General features: G+C 44.8%; 1 protein-coding gene across 1 annotated transcript in view; it reads left to right on the forward strand.

The window, feature by feature from the left end:
* Window positions 1-27,327, forward strand: part of TNFRSF11A (TNF receptor superfamily member 11a) — a 55,813-nt gene that overhangs the window by 17,090 nt on the left and 11,396 nt on the right. The window contains exons 2-9 of the mRNA XM_060118378.1: window positions 7,599-7,680; window positions 9,172-9,297; window positions 13,108-13,251; window positions 16,116-16,209; window positions 17,355-17,446; window positions 19,142-19,255; window positions 22,372-22,424; window positions 24,725-25,484. Of these exons, the coding sequence (XP_059974361.1) occupies window positions 7,599-7,680; window positions 9,172-9,297; window positions 13,108-13,251; window positions 16,116-16,209; window positions 17,355-17,446; window positions 19,142-19,255; window positions 22,372-22,424; window positions 24,725-25,484 (1,465 nt within the window). The remainder of the gene's footprint in view (window positions 1-7,598; window positions 7,681-9,171; window positions 9,298-13,107; window positions 13,252-16,115; window positions 16,210-17,354; window positions 17,447-19,141; window positions 19,256-22,371; window positions 22,425-24,724; window positions 25,485-27,327) is intronic.

Below are 27,327 nucleotides of genomic sequence, written 5' to 3' on the forward strand. Positions count from 1 at the left end.
AACAGGGATGGTACGCTCAGGACAATTGCCAGGCCTTCAGAATTTTTCTACGAGTCCCTGGTCTCTTTTCCACCCTCTTTCCTTTTTCTGTCACACTCCTTTCCCTCCAGCCCATGACCAGGGAACGATCTGGTAAAAGTAATTGGAGTTCACCGATTCTGCCCAGGTACGTACAGTAGCATCCCCCCTAACGACCACCAGCAGGTGTGCGCCCCTGTGCTGAGTAAGTGACGCAATTCCCGTCCCGCCTCATTCCCCCAGCTACCTGCTAGAAAGGTCCTTCGCTTCAAAGTGAAAAAGCAGAGCCTTCATTTTTCCTGAGTATTGCCACTTGCCATTGATACATCATTTTCCATGAATTATACCATCTCATCCTCACTGAGGTGGGATGGGTGCAATTATTAGCCCCATTTTACAGGTGAAGAGACCGAGGCTTAGAACTGACTTTTTTCCCCCTTGTCCTCAAATTGTAGAAATGTAGACAGTTTTATTAAAGAAATGTCAGGCATTCTTCTATCCAGGCCAATCTGGAAGTTCAACTCTAAGAGCTGCCCTGGGTGGAAGAATCCTGTCCTGAAGTCTGCCCTGTGCTAAACGACCAGGGGAGCTACCTGGCCGGGCAGCTTCTTCCGTCTTCACCAGCGCACTGGTACCACACTCCCTTCTCCCTGTGTCTTTCTGGCCCTGGCCTCTGCTCTGCTAAATCCCTACATTCTGGCATGTCAGACTTTACTTCAGTTAGTGTTTCATTTTTCTGTTTTCTCTGGAAACCTGCCTTATCTGATGTGCAAGCTCAAAATGATTCCTCTCTGATATCCACTTCTAATTCTGAACTTTTAACTGAGAGGCATGACAGTGGATGCTTTCTTTGCAGTAACAGACGTATAACTGTGCCATGTTCAAGAGTAGAAAGCCGGATAAAATAGAGCAGGGCCACTGGGAGCTTCTGGAGTAAAGGAGCTAAGAAAGGGACCAAACTGAGCAGGTCCCCTAGAACATCTCGGTTGAAAGGGTCTGTGTTTGGATTCACTAACTGAAATGTTTTGAGGGGAGAAACTTAGACCTCGTCTCTGGCCTGACTGCTCAGCCAGCTAAAAAAACAGACATTCAAAGAAATGGACAAGAAGGAACAGCATTTGTTTGTCGGTTCCTCTGGCCTATGACTGAGACCTTTTGTTTGTTTGTTGTCTATTCTATTCTGGATTAGAGCACTTTTCACTCGTGACTTTCTTTAAGGATATTTTTTTCAAGGGAAGCAGAACTATTAGGTGTTATTTTCACATTCAGTAGTTTCTCTCTTAAGAAAAACCACATCTTTCGTTAACTGTAACATTCAGAAATTTGATACCATCTTTACTTAATTTACAGCCAAATTCTCAAGTATAGTCATGGATGATATTTTATAAAATGAAATCTATGGAAAATCCCTCATTTGTTCTTCTGGGTTGGGTTCTTTTCCCCTTGGCTTGACAGAAGGAGCCAAGCTTCTTTCTCTTTTGTTATATGTCAGCATGAATTTTTAGTTGAGCAGAAAAGTAATTTTAGTATTCATAATGGCTTTCACTACAATTGGGTTGATTAACAGCACGAAAAATAAATATTTAAGTCAACCTTCCCTGCAGGATTCTGAATACAGATCCTTCAGTCTCTGCAGCTCAGAAATGTTTTGTTTCTTCAGCTTGGGGTTTCTCAGGATTAGACCCAACATGGCATTGCATTGGGAAATAAATCCACGGAGCTTTATAAAGACAATTTTGATGTACAATTTATTATCTCCCTCCGGCCTCCCAAAGCCTTGCACAGACATGCTTATTCCAGAAGAGTTTGTCAGCCGTTAAAATTAAATACCAGCCTGTATGCCCTGAAACAAATATACACATGACACAAAACACACAAGAAAGTGAGGCAACAAATGGCCAATAAATCAGATGTATTGTCTTGCCATTTTAACTCCTTTATTTAGACTTTCCAAGGAATTTATATGGGGGGAAAGGAAAGGCAGGGGATGTAAAGGATATTTGCTATAAACAGACTCTAGTGTTTCTTATACATTCAGGGGAAGTCTGTTAGAAAGCAGAAGTTAGTCGATGTAAACTCTGTGGGCCAAACATTACTTTTGTAGTTTATTGATTAAGAACTGTGGTAGGACGTGGCTGGTTTTTCCAAGACTTCTAAGTACCATGCATGAATCAAATCGTATTCCCTAAAACACAAACGCTGCAACAGACCTGAATTTGAATGTATGTGACTGTATTCTTTATTCAATAAATAGACATTTTAGAAGTGGTTCTGCTTTATTTGCTTAATGAAAACAACGATGGTTCAGAAGCTCTATTGTTTTAGAGGGAAACAAGTCAATCCTGAAGGCAAACTAAGCAAAAACGTAGGTAACTCAAAGTTTGTACGTTTCAACTCGGTTACCAAAGGCCTTCTGTTGCTACATCTTGGGCAAAGAGAGGAGACTGGAGGTGGTTGACAAAACCACCCGATGAACTGAAAATCTGCAGCCTTCTGCTGAATCCCCCCATTCCCTGGGAGGTTGCTTCCAAAACACTGAAGCAGGAACATGTTTTTATCAAATAACTGCCTTACTAGGATTGCTACCAATAATAAGAGCTACCACCTCATAACCTTTGGGAGCTTGGTCTTGGGGGCTATAGAGTCAGGCCCAGATTCTGAGCTGTTGGGAGGGAAAGGCCAGAGGACCAGGAGGGGCTTGAGCAGCCTGGAGGCTCTTCCAGCTGCTGTTGAGATGGGAGATGTCAGAGCTAGAATCTGTAGGAAAAAGAAGGGGTCACACCGTATGCTAACACATATATATTGAATCTAAAAAAAAACGGTTCTGAAGAACCTAGGGGCAGGACAGGAATAAAGACGCAGACGTAGAGAATGGACTTGAGGACATGGGGAGGGGGAAGGGTAAGCTGGGACAAAGTGAGAGAGTGGCATGGACATATATACACTACCACATGTAAAATAGATAGCTAGTGGGAAGCAGCCGCATAGCACAGGGAGATCAGCTTGGTGCTTTGTGACCACCTAGAGGGGTGGGATAGGGAGGGTGAGAGGGAGACACAAGAGGGAGGGGAGATGGAGATATGTGTATATGTATAGCTGATTCACTTTGTTTTGTTTTATTAATTAATTTATTTATTTTTGGCTGCATTGGGTCTTCGTTGCTGTGTGCGGGCTTTCTCTAGTTGTGGAGAGCGGGGGCTACTCTTCACTGTGATGTGAGGGCTTCTGATTGCGGTGGCTTCTCTTGTTGCAGAGCACAGGCTCTAGGCACACAGGCTTCAGTAGTTGTGGCACGTGGGCTCAGTAGTTGTGGCTCTCAGGCTCTGGAGCTCAGGCTCAGTAGTTGTGGCACATGGGCTTAGTTGCTCCGCGGCATGTGGGATCTTCCCGGACCAGGGCTCGAACCCATGTCCCCTGCATTGGCAGGCAGATTCCCAACCACTGCACCACCAGGGAAGTCCTTATAAAGCAGAAACTAACACACCATTGTAAAGCAATTATACTCCAATAAACATGTTAAAAAAGACAAAGAAGGGGTCAGACTGGGAGGGGCTGAAGGGCATCCGTTCATTCACATCAGAAAAACGCCAGCCTGGGGATGTATTTGGCAGGCTCTCCAGACAGAGGGAGGCTGGTGTCAAGGAGATCCAGCTCAGGCTAACCGGAAACCAAGCCCAAGAAGGTTGGACGCAGGGACTTGGGATCCAGGAGGCAGGCAGGCAGAGCCCGTCTGGCCTGTAGCTTGGAGGGACAAGTCCGCAGGGGATCAGCAAAAGGTGACAGGCCAGGGTGTCCAAGATCTGGATTTCCTAATAGTTACAACTGCGGGGACTGCAGTGCAGAGAGCAAACCACAGGGTTCCCGGACGTGGAGCTCGGGATCAGAGGGAGACCAGCACAGGGCAAGCTTTACATGCTGTGTGAGGTCCGGGGAGCTGCAGATCCTCTCATAAGAGGGTCATCCTGGAGCTGCAGCCCTGCCAGTGGGGAACAGAAGCAGAGAGCTTCTTAGAAGCAGAGAGGCAGGACAAGAGAAGGGAAAAAACAACAAAGGCATGTCTTGCCTTCTGAAGGTGTAGGCCTCCTACAGAGAGTTTTCCAGATTCTTCTTATTTACCCGCAAACCACATCTCCTTAACCATATCTAGGTATGTACGTTGCCTTTTGAGTTGTATATTTATTGCCATTTTGAAGGTTTGAAGGTGTACTGCAAAGTACCTGATGTAACTCAAGAATAAAGTAGGGTTCAGTTTAAGCTATACCTTAACTTAGATTAATTCCATAATTTTCTGCCTCACCATAGCCAATTCTCCCAGTAGCAGAATTGCTTATGCAGCTTAAAAGATCTGTAATCCTAGAGCTGTGTCAAGCAGACATATCCGTTTTGGAGTGATGAAGGTGTTCTGGAGTTAGACAGCAGCGGTGGTTGCACAACTTTGTGAATATACAAAAAAAAAAAAAAAAAAACCAACACTGAATTGCACCCTTTGAAAGGGTGAGTTTCATGGTATGTGAATTATATCTCCATTTTAAAAAAAGAAGACATGTCCAGGTGTAAAGTCACAGTAAGCTTAGGAGACAGATATGGATTCTAAGGAATAATCTGTGAAAATCGGTTTAAGAGCTAAGACATCTGGTTACCTCTGGAATCAGTAGCTTCCCCATTTTTGCTAGGAGGTATTACGCTCCTGGGTTAGATGGTGGATGGGTTGAATGAATCACTGCCACTCTCCTACACGTGTAAACAAATTGTCCACATATTCAGGTCAATGATGATCACCAGGTACCAGGATTTGGAGCCCAGGGCACAGCCGTAGCACCTGACAGAGCTTCTAAGCTGCTGCTTGGGGGGAGTCCTTTTACCAATTTCCCCTAAAAAGAAGCTGTGTGTGTGATACAGACAAAGTCTGTGCTTATCTTACAGAGACTCTTGCAGCTTTCCTATGGGTCAGAAGCAATCGACCTTTGTCTCCAACCACACATTTCTCTTGTTTGCCTTTGTCATCAGCATCGCAGGAGCGCTCACATATCGTCAGGCTCAGACGAATCCTGTTTGTGAGACAAAAGTTGTCGGGCCTCCCTGGTGGCGCAAGTGGTTGAGAGTCCGCCTGCCGATGCAGGGGATACGGGTTCGTGCCCCGGTCTGGGAGGATCCCATATGCCGCGGAGCGGCTGGGCCCGTGAGCCATGGCCGCTGAGCCTGCGCGTCCGGAGCCTGCGCGTCCGGCGGGGGAGGCCACAACAGTGAGAGGCCCGCATACCGCAAAAAAAAAAAAAAAAAAGTTGCATTGAGGGGCTTCCCTGGTGGCGCAGTGGTTGGGAGTCCGCCTGCCGATGCAGGGGACGCGGGTTCGTGCCGCGGTCCGGGAAGATCCCACATGCCGTGGAGCGGCTGGGCCCGTAAGCCGTGGCCGCTGAGCCTGCGCATCCGGAGCCTGTGCTCCACATCGGGAGAGGCCACAACAGTGAGAGGCCCGCGTACCGCAAACAAACAAACAAAAAAAGTTGCATTGACCGAATTCAGCTTCACCGTTTTGCCTCTGCATCTTTCTTTTATGTGCACACGTTACTGTACCAGGCGCAGAGAAACAGATTCCTATAAAAACAAAGAGAAAAAGAGACCCGAAAGGAGAGGTGGGGTGATTTCTGTTACACCATTCTTCCTAATGTTCAGTGCACTGTCCACCAGACCCTGCTCGGGGAGCATCAATCCATGTTATCAGGGGTCCACAGAGAGTGTTAGACAGGTCTCGGAAGCAAGTCTGAATACAACCTTCCTGGCATACCTGGCTCCAGAAGCACATTTTTTTTTTTTTTTTTTTTTTTTTTTGCGGTATGCGGGCCTCTCACTGCTGTGGCCTCCCCCGTTGCGGAGCACAGGCTCCGGACGCGCAGGCTCAGCGGCCATGGCTCACAGGCCCAGCCGCTCCGCGGCACATGGGATCCTCCCAGACCGGGGCACGAACCCGCATCCCCTGCATCGGCAGGCGGACTCCCAACCACTTGCGCCACCAGGGAGGCCCAGAAGCACATTTGACATTCTCATCAGCCTCAGAGTAACTGTCCCTGGCCCCAACCCTCCTGGAAGCCCTTTACCTGGCCTGGGGGAGGTCAGAGAGGTCCATACTGGGGGCATCCTGCACACCCTACTCAGCTAGCCTGGGTTTTTCTGGGTGTGGTGCTCTCTCTAGAAAACTTCCTTCATAACAGGTATTGTGAGGATGCACGGCTTCTTCCAAGCTACACTATTTCTACACCTCCCATCCAAGCTCTTTAATAGGCAGGTGAAGCCCTCTGATTGCTCTGACCGTCCTTGGTCTCATCTCCCGGGACTCTGCTGATGGTGTCCACTGCCAGCCCCACCCGACATGCCACTTCAGGCCTCAGTATCCCTGTTTGAACATCTCATGCTCTGCCAAAGACGGCTTCCTTGCCCTGCCCTCTACTTCCACGGACCAGTTCCTTTTTTCTCATCTGGCTGAGTTCTTTTTTATCCTGCAAGCCTGTGCTCACTTGTCACACTCCTTGGGACGCCTCCCCTGGCCTTCAGCTGAGGGAGGGACCCACCTGACTCCATCATAGCACACACCCTGGTGTGCGGAAGTCCCTTGAGGGCAAGGTTGTAACTTTGGATCCCTGGGACCCAGCAGGAGCCGGACCCTTGGTATTCACAGTGTGAAGTCTGTGCAGCTGAGCCCAACGCTTCCACTTCATCGTTCAGCCTGTAACTCCACTGCCTGCCTGTCAACAGGAATGTGTGGGTTTTTTTCTGACACGGAGAAAGCTGATAAAGAAAAGAGCTTTTCTGTGGCAAACATAAGAATCTGAGTGATTGTAGGGGGCTTGGCTTTTTGTTTTGATCTGCTTAGATGAGCAGACTCGGAAATTAATATTGGTATTAGAATCATACAGAAAGGAGACAAGGTTCAAAGAGCTGAAGCAGCGTGTCGGGGATCCCTCAGCCAGTGCGCGGTTGGTCGGTCAGGGCTCCTGGCTGTAAGCCAGAAGGCTCCCTGTAACCCCTTGCTGTCCCACTTTTTCAGATTCTCTGCATGTTTAAAATTTTAAAAGGTAAGCGGTATTAAGCATCTTTTTAAGATCAGAGCTATTTTGTAAGACCACACCTGGCCTCCCCTGGTATAAGACACAGGTTAGGGGGCCCCATTCTCTCCTTCTACAGTTTTATGACCAAAGTGGCCTGAGCAAACTGTCCACCATGTGATGACACAGAAGTGGGACCAATTTCGTACGTGGGTTGTGTAAAGCGGTTTTCAACCTTCTGTGTACCATTTGTAAATTTCCCTTTCAGCCGGCCTATTACCATGAGCATGACCGAAATTGTTTTAAATGCTTAAATGGATTTGGGTGCCAGAATCGTTGGTTTTGTACATTGTTAGGGAGAAATGGGCTAGAATAGGAAAGTGACATCTTTGGGAGGGGGGTGGTATTATGCAGAGCAGTTTCAGGACTGTTTATGGTGATTTCTTATACTTTTCAGAAATGTGAGTCAGTAATTCACTTTCTGTTTTCTCTAGAAAGAACTTGTGCCTAATCTCTACCTGATGCGCATTTTCTCTTTAGGTGACTTTGCAGATCACCTCTCCGTGTACTAGCGAGAGGCATTACGAGCATCTTGGACGATGCTGTAACAAATGTGAACCAGGTTTGTACTTCTAAACCTCCTGTCATTGTCCTCCAAAAGTGGGTGGGGTTCTTTTTTTAATCTAAGGAACCATTTCTATCCTGCCAGACCAAAAAAAAAAGAAATTGGGTAGGCTTTTTAAGCCAGTGGCAGGTAGTGGTGTTTGTCACTCTGAAGACAAACACTTTTCTCTCAGTAGATGAAATCATTTAAAAATCAAGAGCAATTTCAGAAACTGGTATTTGAATTAAGTATGTGCTGGAACATGAATTAAGTACCAGCTTTCCCAAACGCTGTTTCTTGAGAAGGCAAGATGGTTTCTGAAACTCTGTTTTAGAAGTTTGTGATTCAAACTCTCAAAATATGAGATACAACTCTTATTTAAAAGTATTATTTTGCGAAATTCCCTGGTGGTCCAGTGGTTAGGACTCGGCACTTTCACTGCCAAGGGCCCAGGTTTGATTCCTGGTGGGAGAACTAAGATCCTGCAAGCCATGCGGTGTGGCCAAAAAAAAAAAAAAGGTATTATTTTCACAGAAATTAGCGGAGGATGGGGGTGGTAATCTATCCTAGAATCACTGCTAAAAATTGCCAAAACCCTGTTATAACTCCTCCTCACAATACCTGCTGAGGGTAGAAGGTGGACTGGTCACCACTTCCCCAAAGTTGTTCTGCCAGAAGGTGACCAGGTGTTTCTATGGCCTCAGTGAAGCCCCAAGTCCAGAGGGTCCTCACTCACTTACTCTTCTGGGGAGAGGAGGAGAGCTTTGAGGAAAAGGTGCTTACCTTATAACAAGATCCTTTAGATATTTCAGCTACAGATATTTTGGGGGTTCGTAGAATGAAGATCCAGTGATTTTCATGCATGCGTGTGTGTGTGTATTACTCTCTGATCAAACTAAGTTAACGGTGAGCCCACAGTGTACTTGGGACAAAAGAAGTTAACTATCCAGGTTGACAGTAGAGGGGTTTTGAAGACGGGAGGGGAGAGGGGAGAGGAAGTTCCTCTTGCTTAGCCCCCAGGGAACCCCTCAAGTCCTGCAGGCACCAGCTTGAAAACCATAGTTCTTTTCCTTAGTCAGCAGAGGTTTGGGGTGGAAAGGGTGATCTTTTACTTAGAAGATCTAAAAGACTGCCGTGAACACAGGCACAGCAAACCCAGGAGAGGTTATCTGAGCCAGCCGGGAGGCCTGAGGAGCCGTCGCTGTGAGATGTGGTCTTATCTCATGTATCAGTCTACCTTTGGGGGATGTCCTGGGATAATGGTCATGTAAGGGGTCCAGTAGATTGGTGCTTGTTTTTTGTTTGGTTGGTTTTTTTGGCCACACCCCATGGCTTGCAGGATCTTAGTTCCCTGACCAGGGATTGAGCCTGGGCCCACAGCAGTGAAAGCATGGAGTCCTTACCACTGGACCACCAGGGAATTCCCAGATTGGTGCATTTTTGTTGATTTGTTGGCTTTTGTGGGAGGAAGTATTTTTGATTGGTGCATGTTTCTCCTTCTAATTTAAGGAAAGTACTTGTCTTCCAAATGCTCTGCTACCTCTGAAAGCATCTGTCTGCCCTGTGGCCCGGATGAATACCTGGACACCTGGAATGAAGAAGATAAATGCTTGCTGCATAAAGTTTGTGATACAGGTGAGTCAGTCAAGTCGGGGGCTGTGTGGATAAATGATATTTTTAGATACAGCAATACTGTCTCTTTTAGGGGCCATGGGAAGAAGTTTTGACCACAGACCCCCAGAAAGATGTGCTTCGCATCCCAGAAGGATTGTGTTAAAATTCTTCATGTAGAACTTCTGTTCTGGAATAGTTTTGTTTTGTTTTGTTTTTATTGAAGTATAGTTGATTTACAGTATTGTGTTAGTTTCGGCTATACAGCTATACAGCAAAGTGATTCATATATATATATATATATATATATATATATATATATATATATGAATATTTATATCTCTGATATTTCCTGTAAAGGGCTTATTAGATCTAGAAACCTGATCAGAATCTAGGTTTTTCTTTTTTGTTTTTGACAAAACTCCTTCAAAGGTGAGCATAATGTGGTGATGTCAGTACTCAGAGTAGCTGCCTCTCTCTCTTTTGGGTGATATTAGCAGCTGTTGATGATCATGGCCTAGATCCACTTTCATTAGGGGCTGCAGAAAGGTGATGTTCTAATTCCATCACCCCATCTTCCTTTATTGGCTGGAATGCTTTCTAAAGAGAAACTTCCCTCATCAACGGGTTGTTACCCTGAAGTACAGTATATACAGGAAAGGCAGAATGAATGCTTGTAACTTTATTTACCACTTTTCAAAATAATGACTCGATCACCAAGTTGTCTCCAAAGGATTTGTATGAAAATTATGAACTCATGCATTTACGTATTTGAGGTGTTTTAATCTATTGCGGTTACTAGTTTTACTGGTGCTTGGATTATCTCACCTCTCCCAGGTGGCCCCCAAGTCTTTCAATGTGGCCCCCGGTGTCCTTCTGAGCTCTCTTGCTCCCAGCCTCATCTTGGACGTTTCCTGCCCTAAAGCTGGAATCAGCCATTTCTCCAAGGATTTCTCATTGCTTTCAGCAGAACATCTTATTTAGCAACTTCAGTCTGGGTGCTGGGAAGGCTCATTGCTACTGGATTGATCCTTGTATATAGGTTTTTTTTTTTTTTTTTCAGTAGACAGAACTAGGAAATAAGCATTTTTCTAAACATTGTAATTTTTCTAAAGTGTTAGAGATAGCTGGCAGACTTTGTCCAGAGAAGGTAACATGGAAACTCCATTGAGCAGAAGCATCTGATCAAGTCTTTTTTCTTTCCCACTGCTTAGTAATGAGCTTGACTCATTGCTGTCTCTTGGAAAGAAAGATTCACTCTGTCTACTGCCAAAATTGATTAAAGCCCCAAACCTAGTGCATTAAGATATTTAAAAATATGTCAAAATTGTTCATAACCACACAGGCTTACATGCACTTACTTATATATATATATATATATATATATATATATATATATATATATATATATATATATATATATATTTTTGGCTGTGTTGGGTCTTTGTTGCTGCACGCAGGCTTTCTCTAGTTGCGGTGAGTGGGGGCTACTCTTCCTTGGGGTTCGCGGGCTTCTCATTGTGGTGGCTTCTCTTGTTGCGGCGCATGGGCTCTAGGCGCGCGGGCTTCAGTAGTTGTGGCTCGCGGGCTCTAGAGGACAGGTTCAGTAGTTGTGGCGCACGGACTTAGTTGTTCCCCAGCATGTGGGATCTTCCTGGACCAGGGCTCGAACCCATGTCCCCTGCATTGGCAGGCGGATTCTTAACCACTGTGCCACCAGGGAAGTCCACATGCACTTACTTTTGAGTGGGATACTGGAATTTGAATTTTCCAAGGAAAATGACACTTGTCTGTATGTTCCAGACAGTATGTCCATGTTATGCAAATTGGTCTTGGTGCTTCAGATCTGACCTGGGCCTCGGAGAGTGAACACAGAGGGAGTGGAGACTTCTCAGGTTCACCCAGCTCTGGTCTGAAAAGAATGGGAACAGGAAGCATTCCCTCCCTGCTGGTTATAACTTGAGACAGTGAAGGAGGGAACAGGTTTCTAGTTTCTTTGTTTTCTCTTGGAACTCTGTCCTAGGCAGTTCAGGCTGCTATAACAGAATACCACAGACTCAGTGGCTTAAACAACAAATATATATACAGAACAGTTCTGTAGGCTGGAAGTCTGGGATAAGGGTGCCAGCATGACAGGGCTCTTGGTGTATTCCCTATTCCTTGTTTCAAGACAGCCACTTTCTTGTGTCCTCACATGGTGGCGAACAGAGAGAGAGCGCGGAAGCAAGCTTTGTGCCGTCTCTTATTTTAAGGACGCTAATCCCATTCATGGGGGCTCCACCCTCACGACCTAATCACCTCCCAAAGCCCCACCTCCTAATATCATCACACTGCGGGGGTGGGGATAAGATTTCAACATATGAATTTTGAGAGGACACAAACATCAGTCCATAACAAACTCTGATAAGCATTCAGAAATATAAAGTACAAGGGCTGTTTGGACAATCCAGGTGAGATGGGGATGTATAGGAGGAGTAGGAAGTCTGTTTTAAATAAATGTTATTGTGTTGTTGCATGTATGCATGTGCGCGTGCAGGTAATTCTTGTTATTCACAGTAGTTAGGTTCTATAAAGTCACCACAAACACTGAGCTAGCAAATACTGAACCACCACTCCTGGGTGGGTGAACATAACCTCATTTTGTATGTGTTTCTGTTTAAAGACACCTTATTTAAGAAATATTTTGATTCATTAACAATGAACTCACAATACACAGCCTTGAGCAAAGTTTATCTAATGCATGGACTTTCTCCAGAAGACACATCATGGCCTTCTGAGACTTAGAAACACTCGACAGCACTTCAGCCCTATGCTTGGGGGCCATTTTAAACAGTGAACTCACCAATAAAAAACACAAAAATGCCCAAAATAGGACACTAAATAGACCACAAAAAGGACTGTGATTTCCAGTGTAAGAGCTAAAACTAGAAGGCAGTGTCACCCCATTTGCCCTTGGCTGGGGACATCCATGTCCAGCCGGTGACTCAAAAGTTTCGCTGTTCTGCATGTATTGGAGAATAACTGCAAAAGCGCCAGGAGTTGTTGATTTGGGGGTTACGATTAAATTTTAACCAGTAGGCGAAATTGCCAGTATGAACCAGTGAATAATGAGGGTCGACTGTGTTCACTTTTACCTCTGTTCCACAAAAACTGGAAAGGGCCAGGAGGTTTGAGATAAGGAGACAGCGCTTTGCTATGTGTTGTGAGAAAAGAGAAACGAACGTGTTATCCTAAGTTTTGGGGGAGAGATTAATTTCCAAGTATGTCGCCAGGCCCAACCGCCTTACTTTGCCCGTATCGAATCCCACAGTGACGCCTGTTTTCAGGACTCTGAATAATCCTGCAGCCCTGCAGGATCCCAGGATGAATCCCCAGTCTCCAGAAACCCAATTCTCTTAGGTCTGATCTAGCATTGGTGTTAAGAATGTTTATCACATTTGAATTTACTAAAACTCAAGAAGCTGTGAAGTCGACTATTTTGCATTCGTCAAAATAGTCAATGATCAGAAACTCCCCAGGCCGTAATCTTCCTACCAACATGAAAACTGACTTTTCAAAAACCACAAGACTCTTAATTATTGAGAGAGAGAGAGAGAGAGAGAGAGAGAGAAACAACTAAACCTTCTGGGATGTTTTAGTGCCAGCACAGGAAGTGTGAGGGGGAACTTGGGAGTTCCTGAATCCCGGCGTCCTGAGTGATTCATCCGTGCGCTGCGTCCGGGGCGGTCTGGGTGGTTTGGGGCTGGTGGTGCTGGAGAGCGAGTGGCACGAGGTGGAAGTTGTGTATCCGCCCTTGCTCCCGCTGCCTCGCCGCCCTGTCTTTCTCTCCCGCAGGCAAGGCCCTGGTGGCCGTGGAGCCCGGCAACCGGACGGCTCCGCGGCGCTGCGCCTGCACCGCCGGGTACCACTGGAGCGAGGACTGCCGCTGCTGCCGCCGCAACGCCGAGTGCGCGCCCGGCTTCGGCGCCCGGCTCCCGGGTACGAGCCGGGGTCCCGCGTCTGGCAGCGCTCCCAAAGCCGTGCAAGTACCCCCAGGCCAAAGCGGCCTCTCAGACGGCTTCCCTGAGTCAATCCACTCTGCGGGACCAGGGGGCGCTGGAGGAGGCTGAGGGTTCCCTGGGAACGGACCCCAGGTTGTGCGCCTCCGGGGGAATGTGAGAGCTCGGCCCACGCGCTCTTCTCAAGGCTCCTCCTTTTGAACCTTCCCATGCCCACTAAGGGGGGAACCGGATCATGCAGGGGTCCCCAAACTTCTTTTAAAAACATGTGCACCCTCTTAGGAGAATTTTGAAAATCGTGCACCTCCTGCCAAAATTTTAAATAGACAGCTAAACATTTTTATTACAAATTGAAAGAGTCGCTTAAGGACTTAGTTTCCACGGAATTGGAACAGCAGTAAGTTACACTTTCTAAAATATTCAGCGGAATCAAAACATGGGATAGCAACTGAATAGCCATCATCATCCATTTAAAAATGCACTGATCGTCTTTAACTGTTGGAAATTTTATATAGTTCTTTTCTCTCCTTTGATTTGTATCCATTTCACCTTCCCCACAGAGTTTTATCCTAATGTAGTTTTAGGCTCGGGGGAGTTATGCTAATCACCTTTTCATACTCTTTCACATGAAAAAAAATGCACCTATTTGAAATTTTAATTTTTTAAAATTTCTTGTGACTCCGGGTTCTAAGCGTAAAAACATTTCTTCTGGACTGAGTTGCTACTACAGTTATTATTATACACAGTTGGTCCAAAAGATGAATATATTATATTTTGCTATATTATAATTATCAAAGTAAAACACAGGGTTGGGAGAATTAAAAATATTATTCGTTTCATTTCGTATGGAGGAAAATGCCCATCACAGAGTCTGACACAGTCAGTCCTTCAATTAAACCAGACAGGCTTTCTCGTGGGAAGAAGTCTGACGATTTTTTAAATTACTAAAATAAATCTCCCTATGACAGCCTGCTCCCTTCTGAATTCTGGTTCTGAGATATAGGCAAGACCCAGAGCCTTTGCAAAAGTTTGTTAGCTGCATGAAAAAAGGTGCTGGTCCCTTTCTGCTTTTTTTTTTTTTTTTTTTTTTTTTTTTTTCTGGTCAGTGTCCTCTCTGCGTTGCTCCTTTGGAAATGGTGCATTCTTCAGCAAGAGGTGGAGGGTAGAGGGGGTGACATGGATGACTGAAAATTTTACCCCTGCCTTGCAGTATATTTGAACTCAGAACAACTGAACCTGATCCCAAGTACCCCATATCTGTTGTCACACCCTTGCCCTTAATAGATAGGGAAAGACAGAAGCTGTAATGAGGTGCTCTGAATGCAGGAGCTTTTTTCCATCACCACTATTTTGACTTGTTGCTTTGTTTGGCATCTCAGAAGCTTGGCACTGTGGTAGGATTTGGAGAAGGTATGAAGTGTGCCTTCTTTTATAAAGTGGGAGTGTGATTGTGAAAGGAAAAAAGAGAAAGGAGAATGTGCAGGATGCCCCCAGCAGGTCAGTGTTACAAAGAGCAGACATGAAAGTCGTGTCCCTTCGAGCTCTTCGTGCCTTGCAGCCCCTTTAGGAAGTCGCTTTGTTTTTAAGGGTTACTCTTCCAGAGGGTGTTTATCTTTTTAAAAGCTGTTTGAATTAATACGAGTGACTAGATGTTAAATGCACCTTTGTTGATATCATTTCAAGGCAAATCAAACTGCTAGAGTAAGGGGTGGGTACCCTACTTACTGAGGCAATTGCAGAAATCAAGAATGTACTTCCCACTTGACTTTGGACAAAGAAAATGTAATTCCTTATTTTAGGGTTTTATTCATGAAAATAAACCACAGAAGTGCTACTAATTTCAAGAGTAATTTGTGGTTTTGGCACAAACCAGTTGCTTATTATGGTATCACATGGTAGCCAATGTCCTTCTTTACTGGAATTACCGAAGGGTCATCATGTGTCAATTGCAGTAAAGGTAATAGACATAGGAAATCTGAGACATTTCCTATTTTGATAATGTAGTTCATGTGGAATATGAGAGAGGTGAAGACAGCTCACTAACCAGGATCAATTCCTGCTTTCAATCCATTCCACCACTTGTGTGTGTGTAAATAGGATGTTATTGGAACACAGCCCCATCCATTTTTTTTTAACACATTATCTGTGACTTCTTTCACACTACAAGTAATTTGCAGAGACCAGAAGGCCTGCAAAGCCTAAGATATTTATTGCATGGCTCTTTATAGAAAACTGTTACTACCAACCCTTGGTTTAAGGGAAGGAGACCTATAGTGTAGGTTGGTTCCTTTTTTTCTTTTTTCTTTGTTTTGAAAACTTTGTCAACACTCCGATACTTAGACTGGTGAGAGTATTGATCAGAAAGGGTCAAGACAAGAAGTTTCCTTTAAAAGCGGTAAATGGGCTGCCATTCTCTGTACCCAAAGCCTGGTGTAAGCCCCAAAGGGGAGACAGGGGAGAACAGACAGGTGCTTGATTAAAACAAAACAGATAGCAGGCTCCCTGGCCAGGAAACAAAGGATCGGTGACCAGGACGGTGGCGCTGACCGGCAGAGGGTCCGGACCAGAGAGCTGGATCTAATTCTTCAGATCTGGCGTTGGCGCCCTGACAGTGAGCCAGTTCCCCTCTGGACACAGTGCTGTATGTCACCTGCTGTGGGGTCTCGGGCCCGCTGAAGTCTGTGAGGACTTCAGCCACCGGCCGCAGGTGGTGAGGGCAGGAATGGGGAGGCAAGAGGCAGGCGGGGCGGTTCTGATCTCTGGTCCCTCGGGACCACCCTCCTGGCCGATCTCTAAGTGTCCTCGTTTGTCTTGTGTTCTTCTGTCCGTTGGTCTTTTTGACAGTGCAGCTCAACAAGGACACGGTGTGCGAGCCTTGCCTCGCAGGCTACTTCTCCGACGCCTCTTCCTCCACAGAAAAATGCAAACCCTGGACCAAGTAAGTGACCACGAAGGAACCCAGAGGGTTTGTTGATCGTAAACCCAACTCAGCCTCCGCTGTCTCATCTGTTTTGAAAACAGACTGAGTCCTGTTTGGTGAGGCTTCCTCTGGAAGCCAGGTTCACAGCAGAAAAGGTCTGTCAATTGGGCGTGAGGGACATAAACCAGTGCAGCCGGTCTTCACCCGGATGTGTGACAGGAGTTGTGTATTGCTTGTCAGATTCAGTTTGACTGAAGCTTTGACTTATAGTTGCAGCTGCTTTTTCCCTTTTTTCTAACCTTATTTAGTTGCAAATTACTTAGGATGCTTATTATCACTCACCAGTCCCACTTTTCCCAGCTTCCCGGCATCACTGGTTTACTTGTACAAAGATGTGTGTGTGTGTGGTATATGTGTAAATAGAAGCCTCCTGTTTAAATAAATGTTTACACACTTGGGGGTTTTTTTTCCGCATAATATATCCTGAAGGAAGCTCATTCCATATTAGTTCACTTAGATCTTTGTGGCTTTTTATAGCTACATAGTATGTCATCCTAGAGATGTACCATAATTTATTTAATAAGCTCTCTATTGATAGTCATTTAAGTGGTTTGCAGGCTTTTGGAGTAGTAAATAAGTTTGCAATGAATCATCTTTTCTATATACTATCTCACACTTATGGGAGTATATCCAGAGTGAAATTCCTGAGTCCTTTCATGGCATGCTTGTTGTTGAATACTCATAATCAATGTCATGATTCTTTTAGTTCCCAATAAATTAATTCTCGTTAAATATTATTTTCTCATCCACTTATCCAAGTTTTATTTTGAAAAGATTTTCTGTGTTTTCAACTTCGAAAGGGTATTCCTCCAAAGTTGATCACTTAGCCATGGTAATTGAATTTGGAATCTTCTTCACTGAAGACACCAATCTTTCCTCTTTTGGACCAGCTCTCAGAGTAGTTCTTAGAGAACACTGGCAGTAGCTACTATTGCCTTTCCACCTTAATGATGCGTGGATAGGCACAGGCGATTCAAACATCCACAAAGACCTCGTTCCTCTCCTGAATGAGCTTGCAATCTAAAGGGATAGAACCTTTTGTAGCTTTTTTTTTTTTAATAAGAATATAAAACCAAAGCACTTACCTACCTTTCCCCTCACAGCTGTACCATTCTTGGAGAGACAGAAGCACTTCACGGGACCGATAAGTCAGATGTGGTTTGTAGTTCTCTTCCACCTACAAAACCACCAAATGGTATGTTGAATAGAGCAGGTTGGTTGAGTAGATGTGCCCCAGTCTAGTCAGCTCTTCTAGATTTCTCCCGAATTACATGCTATATCCAGAGGCGTCCATTTCTCCCTTTTCATCTCGTCCTATCCATGGTCAGCTCAGTATTTCATTTTTATTAGTATTTTAATTCCAGATATGTTGTTTATTTGATAATTTTCTACTGTGGAATGGATAACTAGTAATTTATTCGTATGTGCCAAAAAAAGAAAGAAAACTGAGGTGCAAACATAAATTAAAATGCCCAAATGTGATAGGATGGTGGTGGTCACAGTGGTCACAGTAGGGTACCTATGGGAGATTTTGGTCACCAGCCAGAGTTAGCAACTTGTTAGAAGATAGTTATTATTTCTGGAACATCCTGTAGATCAAATCAATCTCAAGTACAGTTTCAATGACTGACAGAAAGTTGACAGTTAATGGCGGAAGCTGCTTACCCAGGTTAGCGAGATGCTGTGAAGGTGGGTCCAGGTATCACAGCACAGGAGGAGGCATACGTGGCAAGAAAACCTTTCTAATGAGGCAAGAGAACCTAGGCCACAGAGCGATGGGGTTGATGAACATGGACTAAGAAAATCAAGGCCTTAGCTTTGACATTTTGGCAAACAGGAGAACACCAAAGCATTCTGGATAGGGAATTGCACAGTCAGAGCAGCATTTTAGAAAGACCATTAAGAGAACATCCAGAATAACTGAGGGAATAAAACATTGTCTTAAAAAAAGACAGAAGGAGAGGGCTTCCCTGGTGGCGCAGTGGTTGAGAATCCTCCTGCCAGTGCAGGGGCCACGGGTTCAAGCCCTGGTCCGGGAAGATCCCACATGCCACGGAGCAGCTAAGCCCATGTGCCACAACTACTGAGCCTGCACTCTAGAGCCTGTGAGCCACAGCTACTGAGCCCATGTGCCACAACTACTGAAGCCTGTGCACCTAGAGCCCAAGCTCTGCAACAAGAGAAGCCACGGCAATGAGAAACCCACACACCGCAACGAAGAGTAGCCCCCGCTCGCCGCAACTAGAGAAAGCCCGCGTGCAGCAGCAATGCAGCCAAAAAAAAAAAAAAAAAAGACAAGGAGAGGAAAAGCAAGAGTCTGGAAACCAGGTCATGTAAACCAAGAGCTTATAATATAAAGGTACTAGCATTTAAGTGATCAAGGGGGGATGAAAAAAATGGTTGAGTCCTCATTGTGTTGTAGATGAAGTACCTGAAACACTTTGCAGGATGGCTGTGGTTCCGTTCTCATGACCAGCAAAGCCCTGGTGCCATGTTGTTATTTGGAAAGAGATTTGATAAGGGACTTCCTTTTGCCTCCAGAGCCCATCCACCTAGAGAGAATGAAGTGTTCTGTAGGTAAACAAAGATGATGGATGGTGTGGGCATCCCTATTAGAGTTGTTCTAAAGTAGAAGCATTGAAATATGGTCCTGGGCTGGCCCCTCAGAGCTATGGCAGCCGGCAGGACGGGGCTGCATTGTCGATTTCACCCTTCTGAATGGGAGGTCTCCCTGACAAACCTACGGTCAGGGCCGGGGACCTTCCTATTGCTTTTATTCCACACCAACACCCTTGATTCTGGGGTTTGATTGAAAGGGTTATGTTTTTAAATGGAGAAAGTAAAAATAAACAATCTTTAATGCCATTTTTCTCATTTTCTTCCAACACAGAGCCCCAGATTTACTTGCCCAGTTTAATTATTCTGCTTCTCTTCATATCTGTGGCATTAGTTGCTGCTCTCATCTTTGGTGTTTACTATAGGAAAAAAGGGAAAGCACTAACAGGTACTGTGTCTATGGTGGGTTTTGAAAATGAATCTTAAAGCCAGTAGATCCATTTCTATGTGTATGCTTTGAAGAGGTGTATATTGCCCTCTGACTGCCTCTGGTGATCTGTTTAAACTAAGGTGACACACGCTTTATACCTAATTCATTGTTCTCTGGCAAAACAAACACAAACGAAGAAACGAACGAAAATCCATTGTGCCTGTTTATGTATATGCAAACAAAAATATTCTAGGTGCAGGAAACCAATGACTGTTGTATAGATTATAATAGTGTCAGATATACAGAGGTTGCATTTATCCTAGAATACAAACATTTTTAAGTACTTAAATTTAATTAATTACTTAATTAAAACAGAGACAAAATATTCAGGTATATGACAGATGGAAAGTTTTGACTGGGGTGTTCCCCTGATAGGTGCATTTAAAATTCTGAAAATAAGTGGTCTTATATTCAGTAAAATGCAGGTGCTCATTCTTAGAATGAATAATCAAGTGTCGTCTTGTTTATTGGGAATAGTTTTTCCACACAAAAAAATTGTTTGATAGTGTCTTTTAACATCACATCCTGTTTGACTTTTATACTACAAAGCTACAAAGTATAATTTTTAAGAAACTGTTCAAGGCTTCACTACATTTCCTAAGCTTAGCGCACATCATTGTCTTTTATTTATTTATTATTATTTTATTTTATTTTATTATTATTTTTTGCGGTACGCGGGCCTCTCACTGTTGTGGCCTCTCCCGTTGTGGAGCACAGGCTCCGGACATGCAGGCTCAGCGGCCATGGCTCATGGGCCCAGCCGCTCCGTGGCATGTGGGATCTTCCCAGACCGGGGCACGAACCCATGTCCCCTGTGTCGGCAGGCGGACTCTCAACCACTGCGCCTCCAGGGAAGCCCCACATCATTGTCTTTTGAAGCACCTGTGGTCTCACCATCCTTTCGCATTTTCAGTTGCTCACTTGTTTTGTCCACCTTTGCTTTGCTGTGATTCCATCAGTTCTCTCACAGTCACACCCATAGACTTGATGAAATCCTGCATATCTTACTATTTCCATTAACATTCCATCGCCTAATGTAACACTGGGCAATCAAAAGCTTAAAGAGGGAAGATGGTGACTGACGATGCCAGTGTTAAGCAGAGAGTATTTGAAGAGGAAAAGTTGGAATTAACTGTTTAAAAAGTCTATCATTATTGAATATTGTTATTTAATGCAACTTCACCTCCCCAACATTGGAACTGGGGATTTGAATAATGCATGTTCAGAGATGCTGATGGATTGCTCACTCATATAGCCATGTTTGCATGAGATAAACAGACTCCCAGTGTTTTATTCTTTAGTTTTTGTCTCTGTGATAATCTCTTTTGGCCGTATCTTACCAATGCCAAAGGCAATGGGCCTGCCCATCACTGAGTCGGGATGTGTGACTGTCAGCTTTCTCTTCATCCCTTCATTCAACACATGTTTTTTGGCCACCAGGGACTGGACAGACACTGGGGTCTCAATACTGAGCAACACACACAGAGCCAGTGCCCTCATGGAAGAAGCTTCTCTGTGAGCAAGGCAGGGATTGGCCCATAGAATGAGGCTGAGTGTGGAAAGGGAGGTGCAAGAGCTCCAGGGCTGACAGAGTTGTCTGTCCAGCCTCAGGGTCGGCCAGGGCCTCCCAGGGCGGAGGCAGGGGACCTGAGATCTGAAAGACAAGTTGGAATGAACTAGCCCAAGGGGAGCTAAGGAGGATCAAAAGCATTCCATGCAAAGAGAATTGCATGGCTGGGGGGAGCGGAGCAAGTTGGGGGGATTGGAAGGTTAGCGCAGCTGGAGCAGAAAGTCAGAACCAGTGTGACATGAAACTGCTAAGAAGTGTGCTCCCATCCTGAGCAGAGAGAGGCAGAACAACCCTGTAGTTTTTGTATTTGGCTATTTTAGTAATTAAAACAAATTTGGGGGTGCAGAAAGCGTGGATGCAGACCCACCAGTAAGGATGGTTTTTGCAATCAACCAGGAGAGAGATTGTCCTAGTAGTTTTGAGTAATTACCACCTCTGTGTACAAATGTTATTTTTAGTATCATCTGTAATTGTCTATTCCTGATCCCTAAAAGGAAAGGGCTGCAACTTTCCTTTTATTTGGAGTATCTTTATTTTTATTTAATTTTAAAGTGATAGAAAATAAGCACAAATAATAATGATGAGGATAGTCGTAACTGACATATTAAATATTTATCATGTGCCAACACTGCTCTACATATTTTACGTGTCCTAAGTCTCCATGACGGCACTGAGAGGGAGGCATTATTATTTCCCCCGTTTTATGATGTGGAAACTGAGGCTCAGAGAGGTTAAATAGACCAGGCAAGGTCACGTAAGAGGTATCATTACCTATTATGATGACGTCATTATCTTCCAGTGGAAAATGGACAACCTCTTAGCTTTAGTCTTTATAGTGAATTCAACATCAAATATTCAGTGGAGGTGGGATAAAATTTTATATTTGTATTACATACATTCATAGATTTTTTTAATTCATAGATTTGACCTTTTAAGTTTCATCAGTTCTATTTTTAAAAGTTAAGGAACATATACTTTGTACATGCCACAGAACATACTCTTCTTCCTTCTGGGAAGCAGCAGGGTGTAGGGGAGAAGGATTCGGGGCCCGCTGGAATTCAGTGGGGCCTGACACAGCCTTCTGGCATGCACTTTACTTTTATCATACATATATATGTGCTAAGTCCCCTAGACTCACGTCACCTTTGTTCCCCTCCAATACCTAACAGGGTCCCTAATAGTCAAAGAAAAATTGCTAAGGGCATGAGAATGTCTATAGTCAAAACAGCAGCTCTGACAGCCCTCAGATGTGCCTGAAGGTATTCAGTGGAACATTAGGGCATCATATTTGGCTTTACATAGATCAAAAAGTTCTGTTTTTGATAGGAGGAGGAAGATGCCTTCATAGTCTTTAAATTGGTTGATTTTCTTTTAAATGTTTCACTCTCAGATTTGCAGATGATTTTGTTTAAAGACAATATTGATCTGACATAGTGGTCAATAATACTGAATTAGAAATAGGAAATAATAATATGAAGCGCTTATCCTTACTTTGTTTTTCTAGCTAATTTGTGGCACTGGGTCAATGAAGCTTGCGGCCGCCTAAGTGGAAATAAGGTAAATTTAAAAGTCTTAAGTGCCTCCTTTTTTTTTTTTTTTTGCGGTACGTGGGCCTCTCACTGTTGTGGCCTCTCCCGTTGCGGAGCACAGGCTCCGGACGCACAGGCTCAGTGGCCGTGGCTCACGGGCCCAGCCGCTCCGCGGCATGGGGGATCTTCACAGACCGGGGCACGAACCCATGTCCCCTGCATCGGCAGGCAGACTCTCAACCACTGAACCACCAGGGAAGCCCTTAAGTGCCTCCTTTAAGTACTGTTAACAGTTTGGGGGAATTCCCTGATGGTCCAGTGGTTAGGACTCGGCGCTTTCACTGTCAGGGCCTGGGTTCCATCCCTGGTCGGGGAACTAAGATCCCACAAAGCCGAGTACACGAGGCCAAAAAAAAAAAAAAAAAAAATTGGCTGATATAACTATTATTAGTCAAATATTGAGTCACATTGTGAATGGGTACTTCCTTGAGAGAGATGGAACCTCAAATCCCAGGATTGATCCCCACAGAGTAACCCAAAGCCCAAGTCAGTGCTCATACTAAATGCTGTTTTCTTTGTATTTCATTCCATTTCTGTCATCTCTCTGCCCATGTATTATTTATATTATTATTTTAGTGCCTATCTCTATTGCCCAGGACAGACTCCTAGGAGGGAAGAGCAGTCACATTCCTGGTCTCTGTAGTTGTTTTGGTGGCTTTTAATTTTGGTACAACTTCAAAATTGTAGGAAAGCAGTGAGATAGTACAAAAAACTTCCACCTGCCCTATACTCAGATCCACCAATTGTTTATATTTTCACATTGCTTTATTATTTGCTATCTGTACGTTTGTATATGCATATGTATATTTTTTCTCTTGAACCATTTTTTAAAATTTATTTATTTTTTGGCTGCGTTTGGTCTTTGTTGCTGTGTGCGGCTTTCTCTGGTTGTGGCTAGTGGGGGCTACTCTTCGTTGAGGTGCGCGGCCTTCTCATTGCGGTGGATTCTCTTGTTGTGGAGCACGGGCTCTACGTGTGCGGGCTTCAGTAGCTGTGGCTCACGGGCTCTAGAGCACAGTCTCAGAAGCTGTGGTGCATGGACTTACTTGCTCCCCAGCATGTGGGATCTTCCCGGACCAGGGCTCGAACCTGTGTCCCCTGCATTGGCAGGTGGATTCTTAACCAATGTGCTACCAGGGAAGCCCTCTTGAACCATTTTAGAGTGTGTGGCAGACATCATGTTCCTCTACCCTTAAATACTCATGTGAATTTCTTAAGAACAAGGACATTCTCTTATATAAACATAGTACCTTTATCAAAATCAAAAAATTTAGTAGTGGTACAATACTATTATATATCAATAATTTACATTTGATCTTAAAATTTCATTAATTATTCCATTATATCCTTTAGGTCTAGGTTCTTAGGTATAAAGATATATACTTTTAAAAAAATTATTTATTTATTTTTGGCTGTGTTGGGTCTTCATTGCTGCACGCAAGCTTTCTCTAGTTGCGGCGAGTGGGGGCTACTCTTCGTTGTGGTGCTCGGGCTTCTCACTGCGGTGGCTTCTCTTGTTGCGGAGCACGGGATCTAGGCACGCGGGCTTCAGTAGTTGTGGTTTGCGACCTCAGTAGTTGTGGCGCATGGGCTTAGTTGCTCCGTGGCATGTGGGATCTTCCTGGACCAGGGCTCAAACCTGTGTCCACTGCATTGGCAGGCGGATTCTTAACCACTGTGCCACCAGGGAAGTCCCTAAAGACATATACATTTTAAACCTTGAGCTCATACTGATTTCTCCAGTTCTGGTCCCAACACTACAGGATTTATTGTAGTCTTTCTTTAGCTGTATTTGAGTCTTCCCTTCTCCAACAGTAAGAAACCCAGCTCCTATTATTCTCAGTATATTTACTCAATTCCAGAATACACAGAAAGTAGTTTCAGAATCACTAAGCCATACCACAGCAAAAAGCAAAGCTACTAACCAGAGTTCAATATTTGTTTACAGGGTTTTTAAAAAATTTAGATTGAGGGTATAGACAAAATCCTGTGTTCTAAAGTATTTGGGCCAGCTCTCCCCCTTGCTTCAGTGTAAACATGCTATCCCATTGGAAATGCAGTTAGATTCATCTGATGCTGGTTGTACTCTATCTGAGGGTTCTCCCCACCCCCTAATCTTAAATAACCCAAATAAAGCGACACAGTGAGTATTCCATCTGTACTTGTTATGGTGGAAATAATTACTATAAACACCATTTTCAGCCGCGTTTAGCAGACCCATGTTCTAACATCGCTGGATTAATGCTGTGCCTTCTGAATTTAAATCAGCAGGAGTCCTCAGGCAGCAATCTTAGCTGCACTCGTGTGGAAGCCCCTAGTCAGCGTGAAATCTGTGAGGGTGTCTTACTGCTGACTCTGGAACAGAAGATGTTTTCTGAAGATATGTGCTGTCCTGACAGTGGAGGTGCGTGTGCAGGTGGCGGTCCCTGTGTGCTGGGAGAAGATGCCGGGATGCTCACCCTGGTCAGCGAGATTGAGGGGGACCCCTTTAGGCAGACTCCCACGGAAGACGAATACGTGGACAGGCCCCCCCGGACCCCAGACTCTATATTGTTCCTCACTCAGCCTGGAAGCACATCCACACCGCCTTTCCCTGAACCCCTGGAGGTGGGAGAGAATGACAGTCTAAGCCAGTGCTTCACTGGAACAGAGAGCTTGGTGGATTCCGAAAGCTGCCCCTTCGCTGAGCCTCTGTGCAGGACTGACTGGATTCCCATGTCCTCCGAAAAGTACTTGCAAAGAGAAGTGGAAGGTGGCAATTGCCCCCACTGGGCAGCCAGCTCCAGCTCTGCAGATGGCTGTGCAGGCTGCAGGAACCCTGCTGGGGAGGACCGGGAACCCCTGATGGGTTGCCCCCAAAGTGGACCCTTGCCTCAGAGCGCCTATGGCATGGGCCTTCCTCCCGAAGCAGCTCATGGGGCAGAGGCGGGAGGCCAGCCCATGGATGGGGCTGACGCATGGCTCCCCAGCTCCACGAGGGGAGGTCCTGGCTCTGGAGGCCCTTCCAGTGACCAGCCACCTGCGTCAGGTAAGTGACTCTGCTGGTTTCTCCCTTCTGAGCAAAAAGGCCTGGTCTCTGTGCAGTATCTGGGGACAAGTGTCACATGCCGTTCTGGAAAGAGGGACGCTAACATGGGAAAAGTTCAGCTCGAGCATTTTCTCCTGATAAGCCTCTTTACAGGCTGGGTTTTGAGCCAGTCCACATGTTGGCTTTGTGGATTGTACCCCTGGGGCTCTCTCTCTTGGTTTATACGTGCCCCATGCCCTTTTGCATTCAGGCTTCTCACAATGGGGTTAGACCTCAAATCCCAGCATTGACCCCTGAAGACAATGGCAACGTTGTCCACAAGACTGGCTGAAGTCAAGGCGTTCCCTCAGATTTCTGGGTTTGGGTTTTTTCTTTAAAGTGACCTAGGCCTCAAAGTTCCCCCTAAAAAAGCTCTTATAAATTTCAGGACGACAAACAAAATTGTTCAGTTAATCGTTGATTAATTAATATTTATTGAGTGTAGCTTGTTGATTCTGGGCCAAATTAATGAGGCAGTGGCTGTCCTTTGATGCTTTTTATGAGAAGCACCTTTTATAAACACTGCATAGGATGTATCTATGGAACCAGGAGGGTGGTTTTACAGTTTAAAATCATTATAGAGATTTATTGCTGCATCACTGCTTGAGCGTGAATAGCCCACCAGTTGTAATATTATAACTTTTTTCTGCGAAGGTAAAACATCCTCGGTTTTATTATGTAGTTACAGGGAACTTTTCTGCTGATGGTGAGGGCTTCCTCTGGTTCCGGGGATTATTTGCTGTATTATGGGAAGGGGGTGGTCAGGGATCTCTGAGAATTTTCTGAAAGCTATAGACCCTCTCTCCAGAAAAAGGAATATATGCATATGTACTTTTTAAGGGGCTTCACAGAATCCTCCCAAACTCCAAAACCACAAAGCCCGTTCATGGACCACCTTTATCCTGGGATGCTTTTTCTTTTTCTTTCCTGCCTCTTTATTTAGACTGCCACCGGGTCTAGCAGCTGGTCTTTGAATTATTTTATAACCATGAGGTAGCTCAATCGGGCCCTAAATGGAGACTCTTTTGCCCCATGCTGATGATGGCTCCTGGCTTATTGGGTAGAACAATGAATTTGAATCTGTTCTCCAAGGTTTGTGGTTTTGCTGCAACTACACAGATTCACTGATGTGTAAATTCTTTATCAGTTCTCAGTCGAACTGAAAGGAGGAGGTGGGCTTGGGGATATTTTCCAAAGAACTGATGTGTTTTTCCTCCAGAAGACCTCAACTTTTTTTTCAAAGATTTTAAGTGATTTCCGTGTCTAAAAGTTTGGCTCTATGGTTCGTTTGTATTGTTCTCTTTCTTTTCTACAGGTTAATTTTCTTCCCACTGGTTGCACACACAGAGAGAACACGAGTATTTGGGGGTGTGGGGAGGAGGGAGGCGGAACCTCAATTTGGCAGCTGCCACGTCTTGTGACACTGCCAGGGGACAGACCTGTTTTTCAGTTGCTAACATCAGGAAGGTGATGTTTGCTGCTGTGTAAAAAGCAGCAGCAGTTCTTAGAAGAACAGCAGTGGCCAAAGTGAAAGAGATCAATTTTTTCGTAGTGTCATGAGACCAAAAAGGTGGATCCGAGCTCTCCTATAAGGAGTTAAAGCAGTGCCCATCTCTGCTTTTTTTAATCTTTTTTTTCTCCAGCACTAAACATCTAGGAACGGAAAGAAGAAAAAAAAAAAAAAGTGTGTCATCAACTAAGTGGTATTAATTTGCAAAAAGCTTACACTGCTTTTTCTGTCTTAATCTGGTGCTCAGCCATGTAAAACATCCATAGAGAGTTGCCAGCAAGTGGGCCAAATTCA

This window comes from Mesoplodon densirostris, chromosome 15, assembly GCF_025265405.1.
Source record: "Mesoplodon densirostris isolate mMesDen1 chromosome 15, mMesDen1 primary haplotype, whole genome shotgun sequence".
In the NCBI taxonomy this organism is placed as follows: domain Eukaryota; kingdom Metazoa; phylum Chordata; class Mammalia; order Artiodactyla; family Ziphiidae; genus Mesoplodon; species Mesoplodon densirostris.